Genomic DNA, 19,560 nt, shown 5'->3' with positions numbered 1-19,560 from the left:
AAGTTCAGGGCAGAGAAATATTTTGACCGACGGGGAGCTGAGATGAACGTAACCCCGGACTCACACACTGAAACAGCTAATATGACATGATTCATGACATGTTAGAAAATAAATACTCAACATGTTCATTTGAAGTGTGTTTACACTGTGTTAGGAAACTTACAGAGGCCTTACAGAGCTGACTGCTCATCAACACCGCACACATCAGTGTTTCCATTGGCCAGCAGAGCACATCCCCCATCATAGGTGAACAAAGGTGAATCACACCAAAACAGGAAACGCCCTCATGAATTAATTAGACTTAAACAGAAGCAAATAAGAGAAGGTAAGACAATTTAGAGCTTTAGAGGAGCTGGCAGATGGATTCTGTTACCTTCGAACCACTGACAGGTTTATAAAGAGACGTTTTGAAGCTCAAAATCTGTGGCTCTGGCCGCCACCATGTTTGTAGTCCTGCTTCTTACGCCTTCCAGGCTAATCGCATCGAGCATCAAGTGGACGTTTGAGGAACTGCAGTTTCATTGGCTTCACTTCAGAGCAATGGAGAATATGTTTAAACTTATGGGCCTGATTCGGGCATTGAGGACTCCTACGGTGACATGTCAAAATGTTTCGCGCTGTATTGTTTCAGCTATACACCACACATAACTGAGACCAGCGCAGAATAACTGGACCGACTGCACAAAGACTGGGAGGAACTGGAAGTTCACGACGGCCCGGCAGTTCTCTTTTTCAGTCCAGAAAAGTTTTGTATCATTTCCTGTTCTTATAAAACGAAATGTAACGTCCACTGAGCTGCTGTGTACTACTAAACGAGCACATACTGAGTACAGTAAGTATTTACAATGTAACTAGGACACAACCCTGGAAAGTCTCTCCTTTGGGGGCTGTCACTTTTAGCACCCGGCTTTAAGTGTGTGGGCATTTTAAATAATGTAATTTCCCCTCTGAGTTGATTTCTGAGTTGGTTATGTTTGAAGGTTGTCGCGTTACATCAAAACCTAAAGCACAGGAAGTGGCCAGAAAGGGGAGTTCTGTCAGAGGCCTAAAATAGTCAGATCATCGAGATGTGATGTATGCCTCTAAAAAATTCTTCAGCTTGGGTGCGCCCTCGATTGTGCTTCAGTGACAGCTCATTGTGAAAATATAAAAGATATTTAAAGGGAAAAACACGCACACAAAGAGGCGAGGAACCAGTTCTCCAGGAAAACTGTACCTTACAGTACAGGCAGAGCTTTAACGCAACCGACAAGGTAATTTATTTTAACCCACTTAGGAAAGAAAGAGTTCACTGTGGTGGCTGCAAAGTTCATTAGCGAGTGACACTATTTCTTGTAAGTCTCCAGGGCACCCTCTGTGTCAGAGCCTTGTGGGCTTGACGTGAAAAGCTGGCGCTCCGACTCTTCGAGGACGTCACCCCTTTAACGGCCATGAATCACCCAAAAATCAACAAGCCAAGTCGCTCCCGCTGGAGTCTTTTCCATTAAAACCACCGAGGGTCATATAAAGTACGTGGTGCTGTCATTGTACGCGGCGTACGCTAAGCTAAGAGATAGGTCATAAAAATATCTCGCAGCGCGGTATACGACCTGTAATACCTACTTCAGGAAACGGCTGTTGCGATGCAGATTTATTTGTTTTTTTCCCCTCCTGCTGACGACGCTTTGTCACCGTTGCTGTCATCAGGATTTCTCCACCTCCCCTCCTCGTCCAGGGTGCAGCAAGTTCACGAATTTGACCTACAAGACAAGAAAGAGAGAGAGAGAGAGGACGAAAACATTTATTGCAGGACAAAACATAACAGAAGCTCTCATATAGTGGAAGGAAGATGTAGCTTGGGACTGTAGACTAAACATAAACACGCCAGGGGGAGTTTACATTCGCGGAGCTGTGGGGCTGTAGCGGCGCTGGCATGGCTGGTAGCAAAAGCATTACCACAGCCGCAGATGTGCAAAGTACTGCCCTGTACGCTCGTTCAAAGACGCATCTGCTCCTGATGTGTGATAACGCTCCGGAAATATGAAAATCAGACGTCATGATATTATTATTTCATTACTCTTTATGTCTTTGCTCTTCATATGCATTCACGCTTCGTGGAGTCTCTCTCGGAGCTTCTGCTTTGTCATTATTTACTGCAGGTGGCCCAGAAGCAGGAGCAGAAGGCAGGAGGCTCCACCTCCTCCTTTGTCCTCCATCCTCCTTTAACCTGGCTCGAGACTGCAGCCAACCCAGGCCGAGCAGTCAAGGCCGAGCGGTCTCGATGTTTTCTCCACCAACTTCGCCTTCTTATTGCTCGCCTCCTGCCTTCTAACTCCTTCCAAAAAAACCCAGTACTCCCACTACTCACCCCCCCGTCCCCTCCCTATCCTCCTTCTCCCTCCTGCCTTCATCTTATGGGCCCTCTCACTGACAGCTGGCTCTGATTATGGCTGAAAAATGGGGCAGTCACGCCAGCAATCCCCCCCTCCAGCATTCCTACAGCATGACTCCGCACTTTCTCCCTTTACTGGTGCTTAGGCTCTGCCTCCCTCTCTCTCTGGATCCCCTCTGTCTTTCCTCAGCTGTCTTTATTTCTTTCCCCCTCGTTGTTGTTTTTCCATTCGAGCGCTGTGTACTCGCAGAGAAACAGATAGAAGGTTTATGCAAGCAGCTGTTTATTTGAGGCGATTTGTGTCTCTGCAGTAATTTTTTTTTTCTTAAAGAGAGAGAGAGAGAGAGCCTGAATGAATGAGGAAAGAAAATGTGAGACTGTGCCCAAGATAGATGGAAAAGATGTAGAAGAAGTAGCAGTCGACAGCTTCTTCGCATATGGAGCCCACACAAGAGCAAACACACTTCATCACTGCCTTCATGCTATGAGATTTATGGTACGTTACATGACTATATAATGATTGCAGCATGTCCGCAGGGCACACTGTTCCTTAACGTACTTATTTATTTGTTTAATCTGACACAAACCCCTCTGTTGGCACCGGTGCAAACACTGAATGCTGGTCGGCTTTGGCTCCGCTGAAGCAACTCAGGCCATAAAAAAAAAAAAAAAGCTGCAGTTATAAGCACATCTGTCCACACCTGCGCTGGTTTGCCAAACTTTTGCACCCTGGTTTGCGTCCACTCTCTCTGGAAAATAGGGAAAATTTCCCAGAGTTCATAACAGAATCTCGATGCCATAAAAAGTTAAAGCAGTTGACTGGAAATGTATTTTCTTCATGAAGAAAAATGATCAGGGGATTAATAGATTGGATTTCACAATCTGGAAACCTTAATGTTACAGTTGAATAACAGAATACACTGTAACTTTTAATTAAATATTTAACTATATCTGCACAGGACTTACCGTGAAGATCCACGCTACCTTTGTCACGTGGCTACGTGACAGATTTATACGATGCTGTCTTTTAGCGAGGTGTTTCTACGCTAAAACATGTGGCATGAACACAGATGATAAATCCAGATCAGTCGTTCGTTTGAAGGTTTTAACGTGCTGCGACCTGAAGATCAGATATGAGCTTAAACTGCCTTCGAACTATTCAGCTACGCCTACGTTTAGTCAGATATTACATGTAAGCAAGGTGCTGCTTAAAGCTAAGAGTCAAAATGGATAAAGTGCAGATGTTTCCAAGGAGATCTGATGATGATTACACCCTAAACTGCTTCTCTTGGGTGTATACCATCTTAAAAAGTAAACTACAACCATGCTAAAAGGACGGCGTATGCGTGAAGTCACCCACAAAGCATCCACACTGTTAATCCTGCATAACTTTAAGCCTTAATATAATGTGAACAGGTGAGTTGTATATAAATTCACCCTCAGTACAGTTGTCATGAACGGGGAAATTAGCTACAGAGACCAAAACTGTTTTTTGTACCAGGCTGTAAACATGTTTATTTCTGCTGTGAAGTTGGACATTTGGACATGGGGACTTATGGAGACTGACTCACTTCTGGAGGCCAGCCTCAAGTGGACATACCAAGCAGATGTTTTAGTAATCAAGATTGGTCTTCAATAAGTGGTCTTGAGACCAGTTTTCAAGACCAAAAAAAAAGTTTTTGAAGGATCTCTGCCTTGTCTAGGCCTCACCCAAAAGCTCTTGGTCTTGACTACAGCAATGCTGCTAAGTAAAAACTAAGTGTACATGACATTCACAAAAAGGCTGCATCAACTCTCTTTGGGCTAGCAGTACTTTCCCAACACCCTCCATTTGCATTTCTTGCATCTGAAATACCTCGATAATCTCTGTTTGACTGTCTAGCAGTGAGCGGAGAGGGTTGTTACAGCATGGCCAGCAGATGCCTTGTATCAAGTTGCATAAACAAGATAGAACACTTTCATCCATCAGGCTGCTGAACTGGGAGATTTAGACCCTCTTATCCGGCTCAAGGCATCTTGTTGAAGCAAAGACATTTGCAGGGCGCCGACCTTGATATTACCTCAGCAGAGATAAATCATGACTGAGCTCTACAAATACCATCTCTCTCTCTCTCTCTGACCTCAGGAAAAAGGTTTCAACATTATTATTTCACAACTCTTCATCCTTTAATCGTGTCAAAGTTATTTATTCAGATGATTGCAGAAGATAGAAGCTGTAGAAGATAGAAGCTCTGATTCAAGAGGCTTGTCAACAGGACAGACTCACATCCTGTGTGGGGGGGGACTGACAGACAAAAACAGCCTCAATTTAGACGCTAATCACAAAAATTACAATACATAATTGTAAAATGTCAAGCTATGAGTTCCCCCGGGTTGTGATATTGGTTTAATGTCGAAGTTTCTGATGTGAGAACCAAACAGTGCGTCACTGTTGATGTCACAGCTTTTATAATACGAGGGTTTGTCGGGGACGTCGTGTTCATGATGAGACTGTGAGACTTTTCGGTGGTATTTCAAACGTACGCCCATCTCATGTGGTGAGTCATGCAGCGAGAAAGTTACCCACAGTGGAAGCTCCAGTACTGTATGTTACCAAAATCCCACCTACACATCAGCCCGACGTCTCCACAGCTGTATAGCTATCTAACTAACTCTGTTCCATCCTCTCTCCATTCACAGAGTTACTCTACACGTAAGCTTCATTTCAATGATCAAAGCTGGTCAAGGTGCCTGAAAACAGCTGTCCACCGCCCGAGACTTTTTATTAAAATAAGGTAAAGTCACTGTATTAAACTTATTAAGAGGTTTCTCCCAACGAGATAGCGTTCATGTGGAACTCATTTCATCCTCCACTTCATAATATCTTTGATTTTACGGGAGTGTTTCCAATGAAATTGAATCCTTCTGTAAGACGACTGTGAACATACGCCAGCAGAGTAAAATATATATATACTTCTAAGATACTGTAATTCTTAAATGGTGTGTGCATACTCAGACTTTACAACGAATAAACTGGGTAATATATTTAACGACTGGACAGACAAAGGAATAACGGCTCTATGTAATAAAAGGAGGAACTCAGCCCAGTTTTGAAATATCTATTAGAGAAACTGGATTTCTATCGATGAGCCTATAATTCATATACTGGTGGTTGAATGATTTCCTGCTTGTGTAAGGGTCCATCAAATCTTAATACTTGTTCGACTGAGCGTGTCAAAACTCAATGGGAGAAGGACAGAGGTATAAGTATATCAGAGGAAGATTGGACCAAAATTTTGGACGTGAACCAGCTCACAGAAATGGACAGAGAAATGTCTGGTAAGATATTTGAATCACGACCTCTCAGAAATCTTATTATGAAAGCAAACCATTGCTATGTTAGAGCAAGACATTATATTTTTGACATACACCTCAAGAATGATTGAAAATAAAAAATAAAAACACATTAAATATGCTGGAAAATAGTTGCTGAAAACACTTGAAAAGACTTGATATATCACTGAAATGGTGGTTCATACTGTTTTTCACCAGTTTGGGATTTTGTGGGCGGCCCTTAAAGGATGGCACGCTGAGCAGACAGATAGAGATGAACTCATCTCAGCTCAGAGTGTTTCAAAGTTAGTCACGTCATTTTCTGAACTCATTTGACACGTTTCATGAGAATTCTTCTCATTTCTACCCAATTTCATAAACCTCATTCAAATTTGGCTGGCTTTCTTCTTTGCTCTGACACTCGGAACACATTTATTCTGACTTGACAGGACTTTAATGAGCATGCTGCTGGTAAGAAAAAAGAATATTACCAAGAAATAGCTGTCACAAGAGAGCCTGGCTCTGAATGCACGGATGGAAATCACAATAAACATTTACAAAATCGAGAACAACAGGCATTTGTTGATCATGAGACGGGTCACTTATGTACGTATTCAAGGATCAGTGATCATGTTGTAAAGAAAACGATCACTCCCTGACTCCTCCTGGTGTAATGAGCATCAAAAGCTCATTTTTGTTGCCTCGCTTACTGTGTTACAATCCATCTCTGGCTGCTAAAGTCTGCCGTGTTTTATTAAACTTGGATCACAGGCTGCAGCCGGTGTAGCCGAGTCTTCAGTCAAACAGCGAAAAGGCAGTCCTTTAATGCACCGGTCTGCTAAAGTACTTAACACTCTTTATTATGATAAAGAAAGTTAAAAATGAAGACTGGAGTTTAATGGTCTACACACACAGTTCCCACCAGATTTTGGACTGTTCTTCGCTCTAAGTGTGAAGTTGGAGGGCTTCAGCGGGTAAACACTGTTAACAGACAGTTGGAAGGTTTCCATGGGGAGAAAAGGGGATTGTTTCGGGTGTATTTTGGCAGCGGTTTTGGCGTGTAGCTGATGCTGGTAATGGCATGAAGGTGGGGGCTGCCGTCGGCTTGGGATTTTTTTTGGTAAATGTGCCATTATTTACGAGTCGGGTGGGCTGAGAGGGGGGACAATAAACTTTCATTTCTGGGAAAGCCATTTGATTTTACTAGACTTTGTAGAACCTATAAGAGAAACACACACACAAAAAAAGGGGGCAAACCAGAAAGTATTTAACAAGCGCAAAAAGTGTTTCCATATTCAGCTGTCACACAACACAGCAATAATGTGAGTACTCCCCTGGGTTTGACGGAGTCATGCGGGCCCGATGTGACACTAATAGCGCTTTACTGGAAACGTACACAAGCAGTGCTGTGTATGTTTCTGTGGGCATGCTAATGACATCAAACCACTCACAAAAGCTAAAAAAAACCCAAGTCGATGCATAATTCATGTCATTTTCTTCTGATTGTAAAATCTCTGTGACTTGCTGACACACATGTTACTAGTCGGATTACAATAAACATCTACCACGACAAGTCGTCTAGTGTCACATTCGGCCTTCTGATCTTAAATCAAGAGCAACGCTGTGACAGTAGGAATGACGTGATTCCACTTGGTCTCGATTAAGTTCCCTTTGTTTGAGGAATTCCTTTAAAAATTAGTATTAATATGTTGAGACGAGCCAGCGGTAGCGTGAAGAAGATGACATTTGGTTTTCGTAATAAGCTTTTCTGTTAGAAACACACTCAAAAACGGACTAATTGACTTGTTAAGACGGTTGTGTTTAGGTCTGGATGCTTCCACATGTTGGCAGACAAGCAATTGGACCCCTGTGTGGTATATGGCTGTAGGATAATCCCCATTGTCCCGTTGGATGCATGTGGCTGAGACCCAGGAACTGCTCTGGCCTGGATGTTAAGCCCTGGCAGCAGGAAAAATTATAGCTTTGGCCAGGAAAAGTCAACCAAATGGGCTGATTCTTCTCATTCAATCCAAAGGACTTCACACAGCTGCACTTTTCTTTCACTGCCAGGGAAGAAGACGGTCTGAAAGAGAGAGAGGCGGAGTGGGGAACAGTTGGGGGGCATTTGGACTGGATCAGCCTCAAAGAACAAAAAAATAGAAGAGCAAGAGGCGGCTTAGACTCATCTTGGACATCAAACTCTATTTTTGGGCTGTGTTTGGACTCGTAAACAATCCCTCAGATTTGTTTCTCGTGATTGGAGACGCTTTTCAGCGAGGTATGATGGCAATGTATCCCGGCCCCTGCCTTTGAGAACACAACACTATGTCTATTTTCTTTATCCGCATACCCTGAGTTTTGCTCATTTCCTCCCTTTTTTCCAGGACGGATATACTTCACGAGCGAACGTGACTCTCTGGGAGTCACAGCAGGTCATGGAGAAGAAAAGAGCGTCCGTTACAAGGACATTTCATCCGAGATGTTTAACAGATGAGTAATGTGCTGCTCACCACTGCACCCACCTTACAGTGTTACTTGAGTTGCAGAACCGATTTGCATCCTCGTAAACCAAAATGCTAAGGTGGCCCCGAGTGCTCAGCAACAACTTGACAACATGTTGATTGATCAGGGGAAATTGGTTTGCAGAGTGGCCACAAAAACCGAACAATGAAGCAATAAAAACACACGCAGTAAAAAGAGTTTACATGCGGCACACACCCAGAACCAGTGATGGGGTGGGTTTGACAGAAGGAAAACAACCCCAAACAAGTCGTCCTTTCTCAAAATCAGTGTGTCTAAGACTGAAGAGATGCTGATCTCAGCATCAGCAATTGTTCCGTTACAGAAAACGATTTGCAATTTGCAATGTCGACAGGGCTTTTATGCTGAAACTGTTCTTACTTTGTGAGTTGGTCCGCTTTAAACGGGTCAGAGTTCATTTCCTCGGACAGTCCACTTCGTTTGGGCAGGTGTGAAAGCTCTTCTGAACCAAAGAGATGAAGTGAACCAAAAACCTATGTACAGAGCAACATGCTGCCTTACCTGCTGCTTGCTTACCAATTAGGTCTGAACACCAAACCAATAGATCTAACAATCCGCTTTCAAAACAAAGCGAACCAAACCAACCAACAAATGAAGGTGTGAAATTTTTTCGGCGTTCCCCGCCCAATGAGAACAAGAACAGACTGCAGAGTTTCGTCAAGCTGAACGGAACCAGGTCGCTGAAGAAGGCCCGGTCGGTCCTGGCTGACCTCAGGCTCTGTTTGTCTGAGTTGTTGCATTAAGATACAGTCTGCCAAGATGCAAGAATAACAGATGCAAGAACTCCTTTGTTCCTGCTGCTGTTGGCCTCCTTAACAGCTCCATGTGACTGTTTGGTGCATTTATTCTTCATTTATTGGTTGTTTGTTATTTATGTTTGTGTTGTTACTGCTGCTGCATCACAAATTGCCCCTCGGGGATGATAAAGATTACCTTAAAAAAAAAAAATATTGCATAAGAAAGCATGCTTTTTACATGTAGATTCTTTAGGCTGAATACGTGTTGTCGGATTCTCAACTTGCCTGTGTTTATTATTTCCTTGCAGCACTTTTTTTCTGAACTCTCTGAGCATTTGTTTGTGTTTTTTCTGTTTGTGTTTCCTTAAGTTGCAGTTAAGCTCCCATAATTATCACTAACCAGAAGTTCACTACCTAAATGCAGAGTAGTAATGGAAAAAAATAAAATAAAATCACAAACCATGGAACAAAACACGACAAGTCCCGCAGTGGTGTATTCATCAAGTAGTCTGCAGATAACTATAATTTGTAGCATTCTACTGGCAATAAAGACAGGCGCTAAAAAAGGTTCAAATTAAAGCTGCAGTAACAATAAAAGCAGTTTTTTGTGTTGTTTTTTTTTTTTTTTACAATAAATCACACGCCTACAATAAGAAGGAATTTGACATCACCATATGCTCCGGGTCGACTGAGGACGTCTCGCAAAAACAACTGATCCTCCAATTCTCACAGCTTGAGACATCATTTAATCAGAACCACACTCGCCATCGCCATCATTGCCATCGCCATCATTTCACACGTCATCAAAAGCCAATTTCCAAAGTCTCGTTTACGATAGGCGAGCTGTTGTCGAACAACAGAGCGCAACCGTGTCATCGGCATCTGGAGCGATATCAATTAACCCCGGAGAGAAGACACGTCCAATTCAATAAATCTGCGGGGATAAAGTGTGAGAAAAGTGGGCCGGGTCACACTGGTGATTGTTTTTTTTTTGTGTTGTCCAGAGTCGGACACATGGACTGTGTAATTCTAGTCCAGGATTGACCACACAGGGCCGGTTGTGAGGTCCAGGGAGTGCTGGAGAATGGAGACAGATGGGACAGGGGCAGGATTTTTTGGTGAGAGAATGCTTTCCACTGTTCCTACGCTATACAAAGCCCATTGATTTTTTTTTTTTTCCCCCTGCGTTGAGCGAGGAGCTGAGGAATATCTCGTTTCAGCGTCCACCGCATGGTCGTGACACCTGGACCCGGGGTCAGGTCTGTCCGGTCCCATAGCGGAGGCTCGGCTGAGCTCTGGAGGGGGAGGAACACAACAAGCTCCTCTCTACATCCCTGAAGTGTGTCTCGCAGCATGCACATCATCTGCCATCTCTGCGCCATCTATAGCTCGATGACTTTGACCTGTGCTTCTTCCTAATGCGCCAGTGGAAAACAAATTCTCCCTTCCCATGAGCCTTGTGCACACAGACAGAAACATTGTTCCTCAGGAAACGCGGGTCAGGAAGTCGAAGGAGGAAGCTGGCCTTTCGTTCTAAATACAACCCTCCTCTAGAGAGCGGCGTGTCAGCAGAGAATTGGACAGTTAATCTCCGTTAAACGCTGACCCCTCACTCTCTTGTTGTGTTGCTATTTTTTGCGACCTGGCGTTTACCCAAAACATCATTATCCTTCTTCTGTTTCGCTGCAAACTGGCGCAGAGAAGACTTTCATATCCAAGATGGTGTTTGTTTCGAACTCCGGTTGCGATCGTAATGATGTGACGTGTCAAAGCTATCCAAACGAGCCAAGCCGCGCATTGATGCCGCATCCCACCCAGTGTGAGATGAAGGGCAGTGGAAGTGAGTGGATGGGCATGTTGGAGCGATCCATGGGAACAACATCAGCAAGAGCAGCTGGTGGTTCACCACTAACAATGCTGTGGCTACTCTTATGGACAATTAATCGCTGCTAGTTCTTATTTTCCTCCCTCCCTCTTCTCTCTCTTCCTCTGAGGCGCATTTCGCCCTGGTGAGATGACCACAGTCCTCCCATATGAATTCGAAAAACATACCATGAGACATGAAAGAAGGCAATTATGGTGTCCTGGCTGTCAAAGCTTAACCCGGATCACACAAAACTGCGCGGCGAGGAAGATAATGTACACAGAAACTGAAACCCAGGCCGTGTCACAAGTGAAGACGAGGTGGTCTGACACGGTGACAACATATTCGAGAAATCAAATCCGGCTTGAGCTGAACTCGGCGAGCCGCAATCAGCCGCTGATTGGCTGTCCTGTCAGTGTTTCGACAGACTTGGTCACATGCTGGGATAAAAACGGGACATTTTCGGAGTATTAAGTGTTGAGTCATATAACATATGAGTCATATACCTAACATATGATGCGAGGCGTGGGGAAATATTACACAGTTTTAAGCTCCTTGAACTTGAGTATTTCCATTTTTGTGCTACTTTATAGTTACTTTAGATTTATTTGGCGCCTTTAGTGACTTTGCAAATCAAGATTTTACATAGAAACATCAACTTAAAGGTCCAGTGTTTAACATTTGATAACCATAACTGTGTATTTGTTTGTTTATATTAACCTGAAAATAAGAATTATTACCTTAGAACGAGACTCTCTTACAGTACGGCATGTTCACCCTTCATGCTTGGAATGGGAGGTTTGAGGTGAGTGGTATTCAGTTGGTTGCAGCTGCACTGTACCTTTAAACATAAAGATATGTGTTTATAGATTAAACTATGAGTCAGCTACAGCTACAGCAGCAAACTGATCAAACATGAACATATCACACTCAGGAAGGTGTTTCTGTATATGCAGTACTTTTATTTATACACATGTTTGTTCTGTGCTTATTTCTTTGTAATTTCCACCGTGCGCTCGTCTGTAATCGACACTAATAATTCTGTAATATTTTCAGTGAAATAAACATTTCTAGGGAAGAGCTGTTGATGTTCCACTTGCAGCTGCTCATAACACAGCTCAGTGTTGTGGAATTGAAAATGCAAGTGTGTATGTGTGTGTGTGTGGGGGGGGTAGAAACCGATACTTCAGCTGGAAAATCAGAAATGCCAGTAAACAGCTAAACTACTGAATGTACATACCGTGATGTACTATGAGGCAGTAAAAACTTATTTCTGCTTTAACGTGTCGTTTAATGAGCCTGTGGTCGCGATGCGGAGCTGCACAGCTTGAGATTACCGCACAGGCTGGTGTGTTTTGTAGCTGATAAGTCTCTTTGCTTCATAAAGGCGAGTAAGTAAGTTAGTGTGTCAGCTGATTACACAACACACACACACACACACAGGGCTAATTCACCTCGGTGACACACACACAGGGAAGACCGGATGTTTGACCTGCATGTCTAATCTCGTGGTGTAGCTATTCTGATCATCTAAATTCATGCAAACATGGAGACTTCACTGTGCAAAGAGAGAGAGAGGGGAGGCGAGTGCTGCAGCAGGAGGCCCGGAGGAGAGGAAGAACTCCGCCCTCTGTTGTCCGAGAGGAGGAACGACAACAAACTGTTGCTCTTGACAGACAACTTCCAATTTGCTGTGTTCCTTCTCTCATCTCCTGCTCATGCGAGATAAACATTTAACATCCAGTCATCCCACTTAAACTTTATCGGTGACCTCGGGCTTCATCCTCGTCCTCCCTTTCAAGGGGAGGAGGGGAGGAGGAGGAGGGGGCAGAAATCAGACCATCCAGCTAAGGTTTGAGGAGTGACTAAGTGCAGCTTCCCCCCCTACCTTAAAAAAAGACTGATATGGCAGAGAGGAGGACAGCGCTGACCTCGAGGAGCACAAATCTGCAGAAATTAACTCAAGTCTGTCAACAGTGTGTGGAAAATCCTGCCCGAGGAGCTGAGATCTGCTCTGTTGGAATAGGCTGGGGAGGAAAACCTCATAAATATTCCTGCGGTGGCCTATTTATCGATCAGTACATAGAATATCACAGAAAATCTGGATTTTGAGTTGTTGGTTGAACATCTGGGCATGCAGGAGAACGTTTAGCACCATTTTCTGATGTTTGAAAGGCCAAAAAAATACACTGACAACAGCCAATTCCAGTGTTAATGTCAGATCCACCTCTTTTTTGGTCATCAAATCACATTTGGGGATTTCATATGAACTTTTCTAACTGTTTAAAAGTTATTCTTAAAGTACATAAGACATGTTTACTTGCTCTATTTTACCCTGTAAAGGATTTGTGTCGAAGATAAATCCCAGATGTATAAATGTATTTCAGCTTCTTAGCAGGACTAAATGTTAAAAGTAAAAGTCAAACTGTGTGTGTGCATGTTTAAAACACGTCTGACACTTTTCTCTACGAGTCTGACATTTATTTTTTTTATATATTTTGGCAGGAAACAGGTGCCTCCTCCTCCTCCTCCTCCTCCTCTTAAAACCTGGAAGGCCGACTGCAATATTGAGCAGGCACAATACATCTGAGAGTATTAAAGTAAACAACAAGCGAGTGTATTCTTGTACTCAAGGTCCAATAAAGAATGCAAAACTACAGCCCGTCCAACGTGTGAAATACATTTTAAGTCCTTCAGATCACTTCACACCAGTGAGCTCCTCCTCCTACTACTCCACCCGCCGTGGAGAGACAATCGATCTGATTTACTTAATCAATCAGCGACAGGGCCTTTGAACCGCAGACGTGATTTCCAAGCCAGGCCTGTCATCCCAGCCTGTCGTCTGTGAAAACACTCCAGGGGGAGATTACTCCACACACTCATAAAAAACACACACACATAGAGTATCTGAGAGGAAGTTGCATGTGTGTTACTTTGAGGATCATGCTTGAATTCAACATTTCAGCACAAAAACAACTTCTTCTTCTTCGTCCAGTGAGACAAAGCTCTCCACCACCACCCACCCACCACCCTCCTGTGTGGCTTCTGTAAAGGCAAAGAAGAGGAAGGGGAGAAAGGGGGGGGGATGTTTTGCCTCTCTCTATCTCCAACCCTTCTTCCCTCACCTCCCTGGGGCAGCGCTGTGTAGTAATAAACGTCCCCCCGTAAATCTCCCCACTCGCACCATCATCATCCCCTCCTCCAACCCCCCCAAACTTTTTGTGTTAACAGCTTCTTTTCTTCTCCTCTCAGCCCTGCCTTTCTCTTCCTCCTCCTCCTCCTCCTCCTCCTCACCCCTGTTCTCTTTTCTATTGCAACCCAACCCTGACATTGACTCTGCACATGGCCGATGGCTGCTCTGTCATGGATTTTAGAGGGCGGGCGGGAATATGAGGGAGGGAGGGAGGGTTTTTTTGGAAGACGAAGGGGACCACAATAGATTTGTATAGGTTTCACTCTGTGCATGCACAGCTTCTTTCATTGTGACTTGTGGTTTGAATCTGGTGAGATCACTCGTATATCAGGTAGCTGATGGAATGACACGTCCATATGGAAGAGGAGTGCAGTGTTATACCTGCTGGTGTAAAGAAAGAAAGAGGAGAGGAGGTGGGAGGAGGGTTTTTTTTTAATAGGGAGGAAATAACTGTGGTCGGGAAAGAGTTAAAAGCTTGACTGCCTGAATTCACCGGAAAGTCCCACTAGTGACGTTACAGTCCAGCAATTAAGAGTAAATTAATTACAGAGTAGTGGATGGTAGCTGGAAGCCCGAGGATAGTGTTGAGCGTCCCGGTAAACAACTCCAGACCTCCAGAAAAAGAAGGAAATAAAGTGTCAGCTTATCTGCAAGTGGACTTAAACTAACTTATATATATTGACGTCCAAGTTAAGCCACTATATCTCTAACAAAGTCAATAAAAAGAAGTGTAATGAGTAACTTTTTATGGATAATCCAAAGTCTACGCTCCTCTGATGACCTTACGCTGCACCATAAGTTTATTTGTACCTGTACTAAAAAGCTTGTTGGGTATTTATACTGCGTGCAGCAGCAGCAGCAGCAGCAGCAGTGTAGTAATCTCAAACAATATTACAAACCCCTGCAATAAGAAGAGGAAGAGAAGAGAGACAGAAAAAAAAAAAACAAAAAAAAAAAGAAAAGGAGAAAGAGTCACGCCCAGCGCTGCAGGCTCCTCCTGCCGAGGATTATAAAGCAAATGTCGGGGCTGGTGCAGGGCAGAGGGGGAGTTCTGCTGGGTCACAAAATACAACAAGAGGAGCTGCTAAATCAGAAACTCAGCAGACCTGCGCAACTTTCTATAACAAGCACAGTTTTTTTTTTTTTTTTTTTTTTTACTTTTTTGTTTTGTTTTTTAATTATTATTATTATTATTTTTTTTTTAAATTTGTAACACAAAGTCGCTTGCAAAGATGACCACAGCCGTGGTGTCGCCTTTCTTCGACTTCGAAGTTATGAACAAGGTAGCGCTATAACTTTTCTACTCTTATGTGTGTGTGTGTGTGTCTAAGTGTGAGCTCCTGTGTTAGCAGTGTGTGTGTGTGTGTGTGTTTACCAAGCCGCTGTAGTGTGGAGGAATGATGAGTCTTGCATGCCCGCTGTCCCGGCCCGCCCGCGGCCCTCTCTCTCTCTCTCTCTGCCCCCGCCGTGACGCGCCTATACTGCGGGGAGGCTGTTTTGATTTGTCTCGATACGAACCGTTGGCTTGTGTTTGTTGTTTTTTGTTGTTTTAATCCGAGCTAACGTCCACGAAAGTCGCTTTAAAAAAAGAAAAGTGTCTGTTAACTTTTTTTAAATCTCAACGACGCAGCGGTTTGGAATTCGAATGTCGAAACTTTTTTTTTTTTTTAAACTTTAACGGTTCTTCGCTCGCGACTTCATGGCGCACATTCGAAAAGAAAAAAAAAACCGAACGGCTAACGGACGTTGACGTTGACCACCAAGCTTTTTTTTTTTTTTGCGCCACTTTTTTTTAATGAATGCTCTTGGCTCACAAAAGCCACATGCTCGCTAATCATTAACCAGAGTTTGCCTGGTGGCTTCCAGCTATAAGTATTACTACTTTTTTTTTTAAGTATTTAAATATGTTTACATGTTGTTGAAACGTAGTCTCTTGGCTTTTTTTTGGTTTGCATACATTTTCATGTTTTCAGTTACTTTTAGACGCCATGTAAATCAGTGACCAACCCCCCCTCCCTCCTCACCGTCCTAGTTTGTTAGTGTATTATAAAGGCAGCTCAGGTTTCTCTTGTTATTCAGCAGCAGGATGCTTTGCCACTTTTTTTTATTATCTTTCAAATGATGCAGCCCTCTCTGGCCTCTCCTGTGCTGCTTTGCTTGCTTGCTCCATTTACTAAACAGGCAGCACACATTCCTCACCAGGGCAACTTGCCAAACCAGCTGCTGTTCTATAGGCCTGTATCCGCTCGTGGTGTCAGAGCCAAAAAGAACACAGTCATGCAAGGGGGGAAAAAAAGGCTCCAGCCCACCAGCTCTCATTAAAATCAGATCTTTTCTCATCGTTGATGTCTTCTTTGTGTCTCCTCTGCAGAACAACAAACTGCTCAGCAGCTACAACAACAACCTGGGTGCTCCCCATCCCATCTCTGTCCCTTGCACTGGCACCAACGTGCCCATCTCCAGCCCCGCCGGAGCCCTGCTGGACAGGAAGGCGGTGGGGTCTCCCTCAGTGGGAGGCGTGTATCAGCGGCGGCACTCCGTCAGCAGCACAAAGTTCAGCCAGAATCAGTTTCTGAACAGCTTGAAGGCAGCGGACCACTCCTCGCTCATCTCAGGGGTTGGCAACAACAAGGAGAACCGCCTGCGAGATCGCTCCTTCTCTGAGACGGGCGAGAGGCTCCTCAACAAGTGCCTGGGCCCTGCCAGTCCCACCAGTGGTGGTGGTGGCAGCCAAGTGAACTCCAGCCGTTACAAGACGGAGCTTTGCAGGCCCTTCGAGGAGAACGGTTCCTGCAAGTACGGCGACAAATGCCAGTTTGCTCACGGGATCCATGAACTGCGAAGCTTGAGCCGCCATCCCAAATACAAAACTGAGCTGTGCCGCACCTTCCATACCATCGGATTCTGCCCGTACGGGCCACGCTGCCATTTCATCCACAACGCAGAGGAGCGTCGCGGACCACCACAGCAGTCATCCCCTCTTAACTCTTCCAACAAGATGGAGAGGCCTCGACTGCAGCACAGCTACAGCTTTGCAGGCTTCTCCAGCTCAGCCGGGCTGAGAGACAGCCCCACCTCCGTCACCCCTCCACCCATGTTCTTCCCCGATGAGGTCCCCGACTGGCCCAGCAGTAACCCCTTCACTTACTCCAGCCAGGAGCTGGCCAACCTGTTTGGGCCCAGCCTCAGTGCTGGCCCTGTAGGCACAGAGCCCAACACCCCTGCACCTCCCTCTCCAACAAGCACGCCTTACTATTTCAGACCCATGTTGGAGTCCCCTCAGATGTTCGAGTCTCCATCCAGCCCTCCCGACTCTCTGTCAGACCAAGAGGGCTACCAGAGCAGCTCTGGAGGCAGCCTGAGCGGCTCTGAGTCGCCAACGCTGGACACCACCCGCCGCCTTCCCATCTTCAGCCGCCTCTCCATCTCCGACGATTAGACCGCACGCGATCCACCGGTGACTTTAAAAGTTCGATGACACAAAGAGAACACGGCACTCCCCCCCTCTACCTCTACCTCTGCCTCCCCCACCTTTCCCCCACCCTCGCCCCCACCTTTTTACACAAGACAACACCGTGTTAATCCTGAGGACGTAGTCGACTCAAATTATCGACTCTTCCCTGTCAAATCCGCACGGAGAGTTTTATAGAAACGTACCCTGCCATGTGTCATAGTGCCAAAAAAAAAGACGGAGAGGAAATTGAACAATGAAAATCATGAGAACAAGAATTGACTGTTTTTCGCCAGGTGCCACTTGTTTTTTTTTTTAATTTCTTCTTCTTCTTTCTTCACTTGTTCTTGAATGTGTAGCAGCACAAGTGGCCTTGGAAACGGGGAGTGCGTTGCACTAACCCACCCCACCTACCCCAAACCTCCACCACCCTCCACCCTCCATCCTTCCCCTCTCTCCCTGATGATACCACTTCCCCTGAGCTAGCTAGAGGGTGCTCACTAACGTTAAACTGTAGATCTGCCACAGCCGTTTGTTTGTTTTTTTTACAGACTGAGTTCAGATTAAAAAAATAAAAATAAAGACCCTGAAAAGATATGAATAGTTTTTAACAAATAAAAGAGGAAAAAGTGCCTGGGGCGGTTCTGCATGTGTTTAGGGTCAATGGACTACTGTTTTTTTTTGGTTCTTTCTCATTTACCCCCCTCCTCCTCTTCCTCCCACGTCGTCGTCCACCTCCTCGTCACGGTTCTCCTCGAGCCCCGTCTTATGTAATCGTGGACTGGGTGAGTCTGCAGGAAGGACTTTGAACTGGAAGTTGGTTATGTTCCCTCCTCCTCGCCCTCGCCTCCCTTCTCTCCTCCTGTTGCTGGTCACTGGCTCTTTTTTTTTTTTTCTTGTTTGTTTGGGAAGGAAGTCTCGATATCAAACTGATCATTAAACCTGTAAGACTTTATCCCGCCTCCCTTCATCCTCCTCCTCCTCCTCCGCGTTGATGTGGGGGAATTCCAGCATTCCCATGGGTGCAGATGTACATCCTGCAACATGACAAGATCGGATCTCCAAGCTATTTTACTTTACGTCTTCCCCTCCTCTTGCTCTCTGATGAGCTCTCATTACATCCCCCTTTTTTCTTTTTTTGCTTTTCTTTATTTGATAATTATTTTTTATTAATGTTATTATTACGGTTATTATTGTTTGAAAAAAAAAAAAAACTTTCCAGACAGAAGGTTTGCTTGTCACTGCTTATTTAACTTATCAGAACATATTTATTGGTGATCATATGCATTTTTTTTGTTAATTTTGTTTTGTATTTATCTGGATAATGAACAATAGAATATATTTTCTTTTATGTTAAATTATGATCTTCCATATTAATCTAAAGATTGTGAAGACGTTTTGTCAGTTTTCCTTTTTTTTTGTTTTTTTGTTTTTGTTTTTTTTTTTGTTTCACAGTTAATATATTGTACTTCAATGACTTTTTGTTCTGCAACTACACTTTGTTCAAAATGAAACTTAATTTAAAGCAAGAAAAAAATGCAAAAAAAGATGTTTTGCGTTTGATTATTTATTGTATCTTTTTTTTTTCTTACTCCCTCTTATTGGACTGCAATTCCATCTAAACTAGCTTGTATTCATTCCTGATGTTTCCCCACCTCCACCTCCTCCTCCCTCCTTCACATTTTACAATAATCTGACAGTAACAGTAGCTAACTGTTATCACACCCATTGATCGCTTGGTGGAAGTAAAGGGGTGCTAAAAGACTCCGTCACTGTTTGTTTTTCTTTTGTTTTTTAGGAGAGTCTCCAAGTTAGACGACTGGTTACGTTGTCGGTAAATGTTCCTACACCCAGTCTCTTATTACAAGCAATAGCTGTGACCAAATGGGTGGAGGACTTTTTAATTTGATTGGATGCTCGATGCACTTGCTTGGCCCCCTTTTTTTTTTTGACCGTTGGAAGTGCCTCATTGAATACATTCCAGGTAGCTAATAAAGGTGGCGTACCCTGCCTTTTTATACATATATATATTTGATAATGGAGGACGATTAAATCTTTTTAAAGTCACACATGCCTTCACATGTTTGTTTT

The 19,560-nt window shown here is 44.1% G+C and overlaps 2 protein-coding genes and 1 long non-coding RNA gene across 6 annotated transcripts in view; 2 read left to right on the top strand and 1 right to left on the bottom strand.

Annotated features, from left to right (window-relative positions):
* The window catches only part of plekhh1 (pleckstrin homology domain containing, family H (with MyTH4 domain) member 1), a 99,223-nt gene extending 82,840 nt beyond the window's left edge, over positions 1 to 16,383 (bottom strand). For 3 of the 4 annotated variants that reach the window (XM_027275178.1, XM_027275177.1, XM_027275179.1), the window contains exons 1-3: positions 15,394 to 16,383; positions 11,566 to 11,666; positions 1,603 to 1,739 (exon numbers count right to left, since the gene is read on the bottom strand). The gene's annotated coding sequence lies outside the window, so the exon portion shown is untranslated. The remainder of the gene's footprint in view (positions 1 to 1,602; positions 1,740 to 11,565; positions 11,667 to 15,393) is intronic. The other variant, XM_027275180.1, reaches the window with a different exon arrangement.
* On the top strand, positions 5,929 to 10,046 carry LOC113744620 (uncharacterized). The gene is made up of 2 exons (XR_003461682.1): positions 5,929 to 7,961; positions 8,068 to 10,046. It is a non-coding gene; the product is annotated as an uncharacterized LOC113744620 (long non-coding RNA).
* zfp36l1a (zinc finger protein 36, C3H type-like 1a) lies at positions 15,051 to 19,343 on the top strand. The gene is made up of 2 exons (XM_027275181.1): positions 15,051 to 15,301; positions 16,390 to 19,343. Exons 1-2 carry the CDS (start codon positions 15,251 to 15,253, stop codon positions 17,455 to 17,457), a joined length of 1,119 nt encoding a protein of 372 aa, XP_027130982.1. The 5' UTR covers positions 15,051 to 15,250; the 3' UTR covers positions 17,458 to 19,343.
* The last annotated feature ends 217 nt before the right edge of the window (positions 19,344 to 19,560 follow it).

Source organism: Larimichthys crocea, chromosome XXIV (genome assembly GCF_000972845.2).
Source record: "Larimichthys crocea isolate SSNF chromosome XXIV, L_crocea_2.0, whole genome shotgun sequence".
Lineage (NCBI taxonomy): Eukaryota > Metazoa > Chordata > Actinopteri > Sciaenidae > Larimichthys > Larimichthys crocea.
The sequence above is the reverse complement of the archived record's forward strand: the minus strand, read 5'-3'. Positions and strand labels throughout refer to the sequence as shown.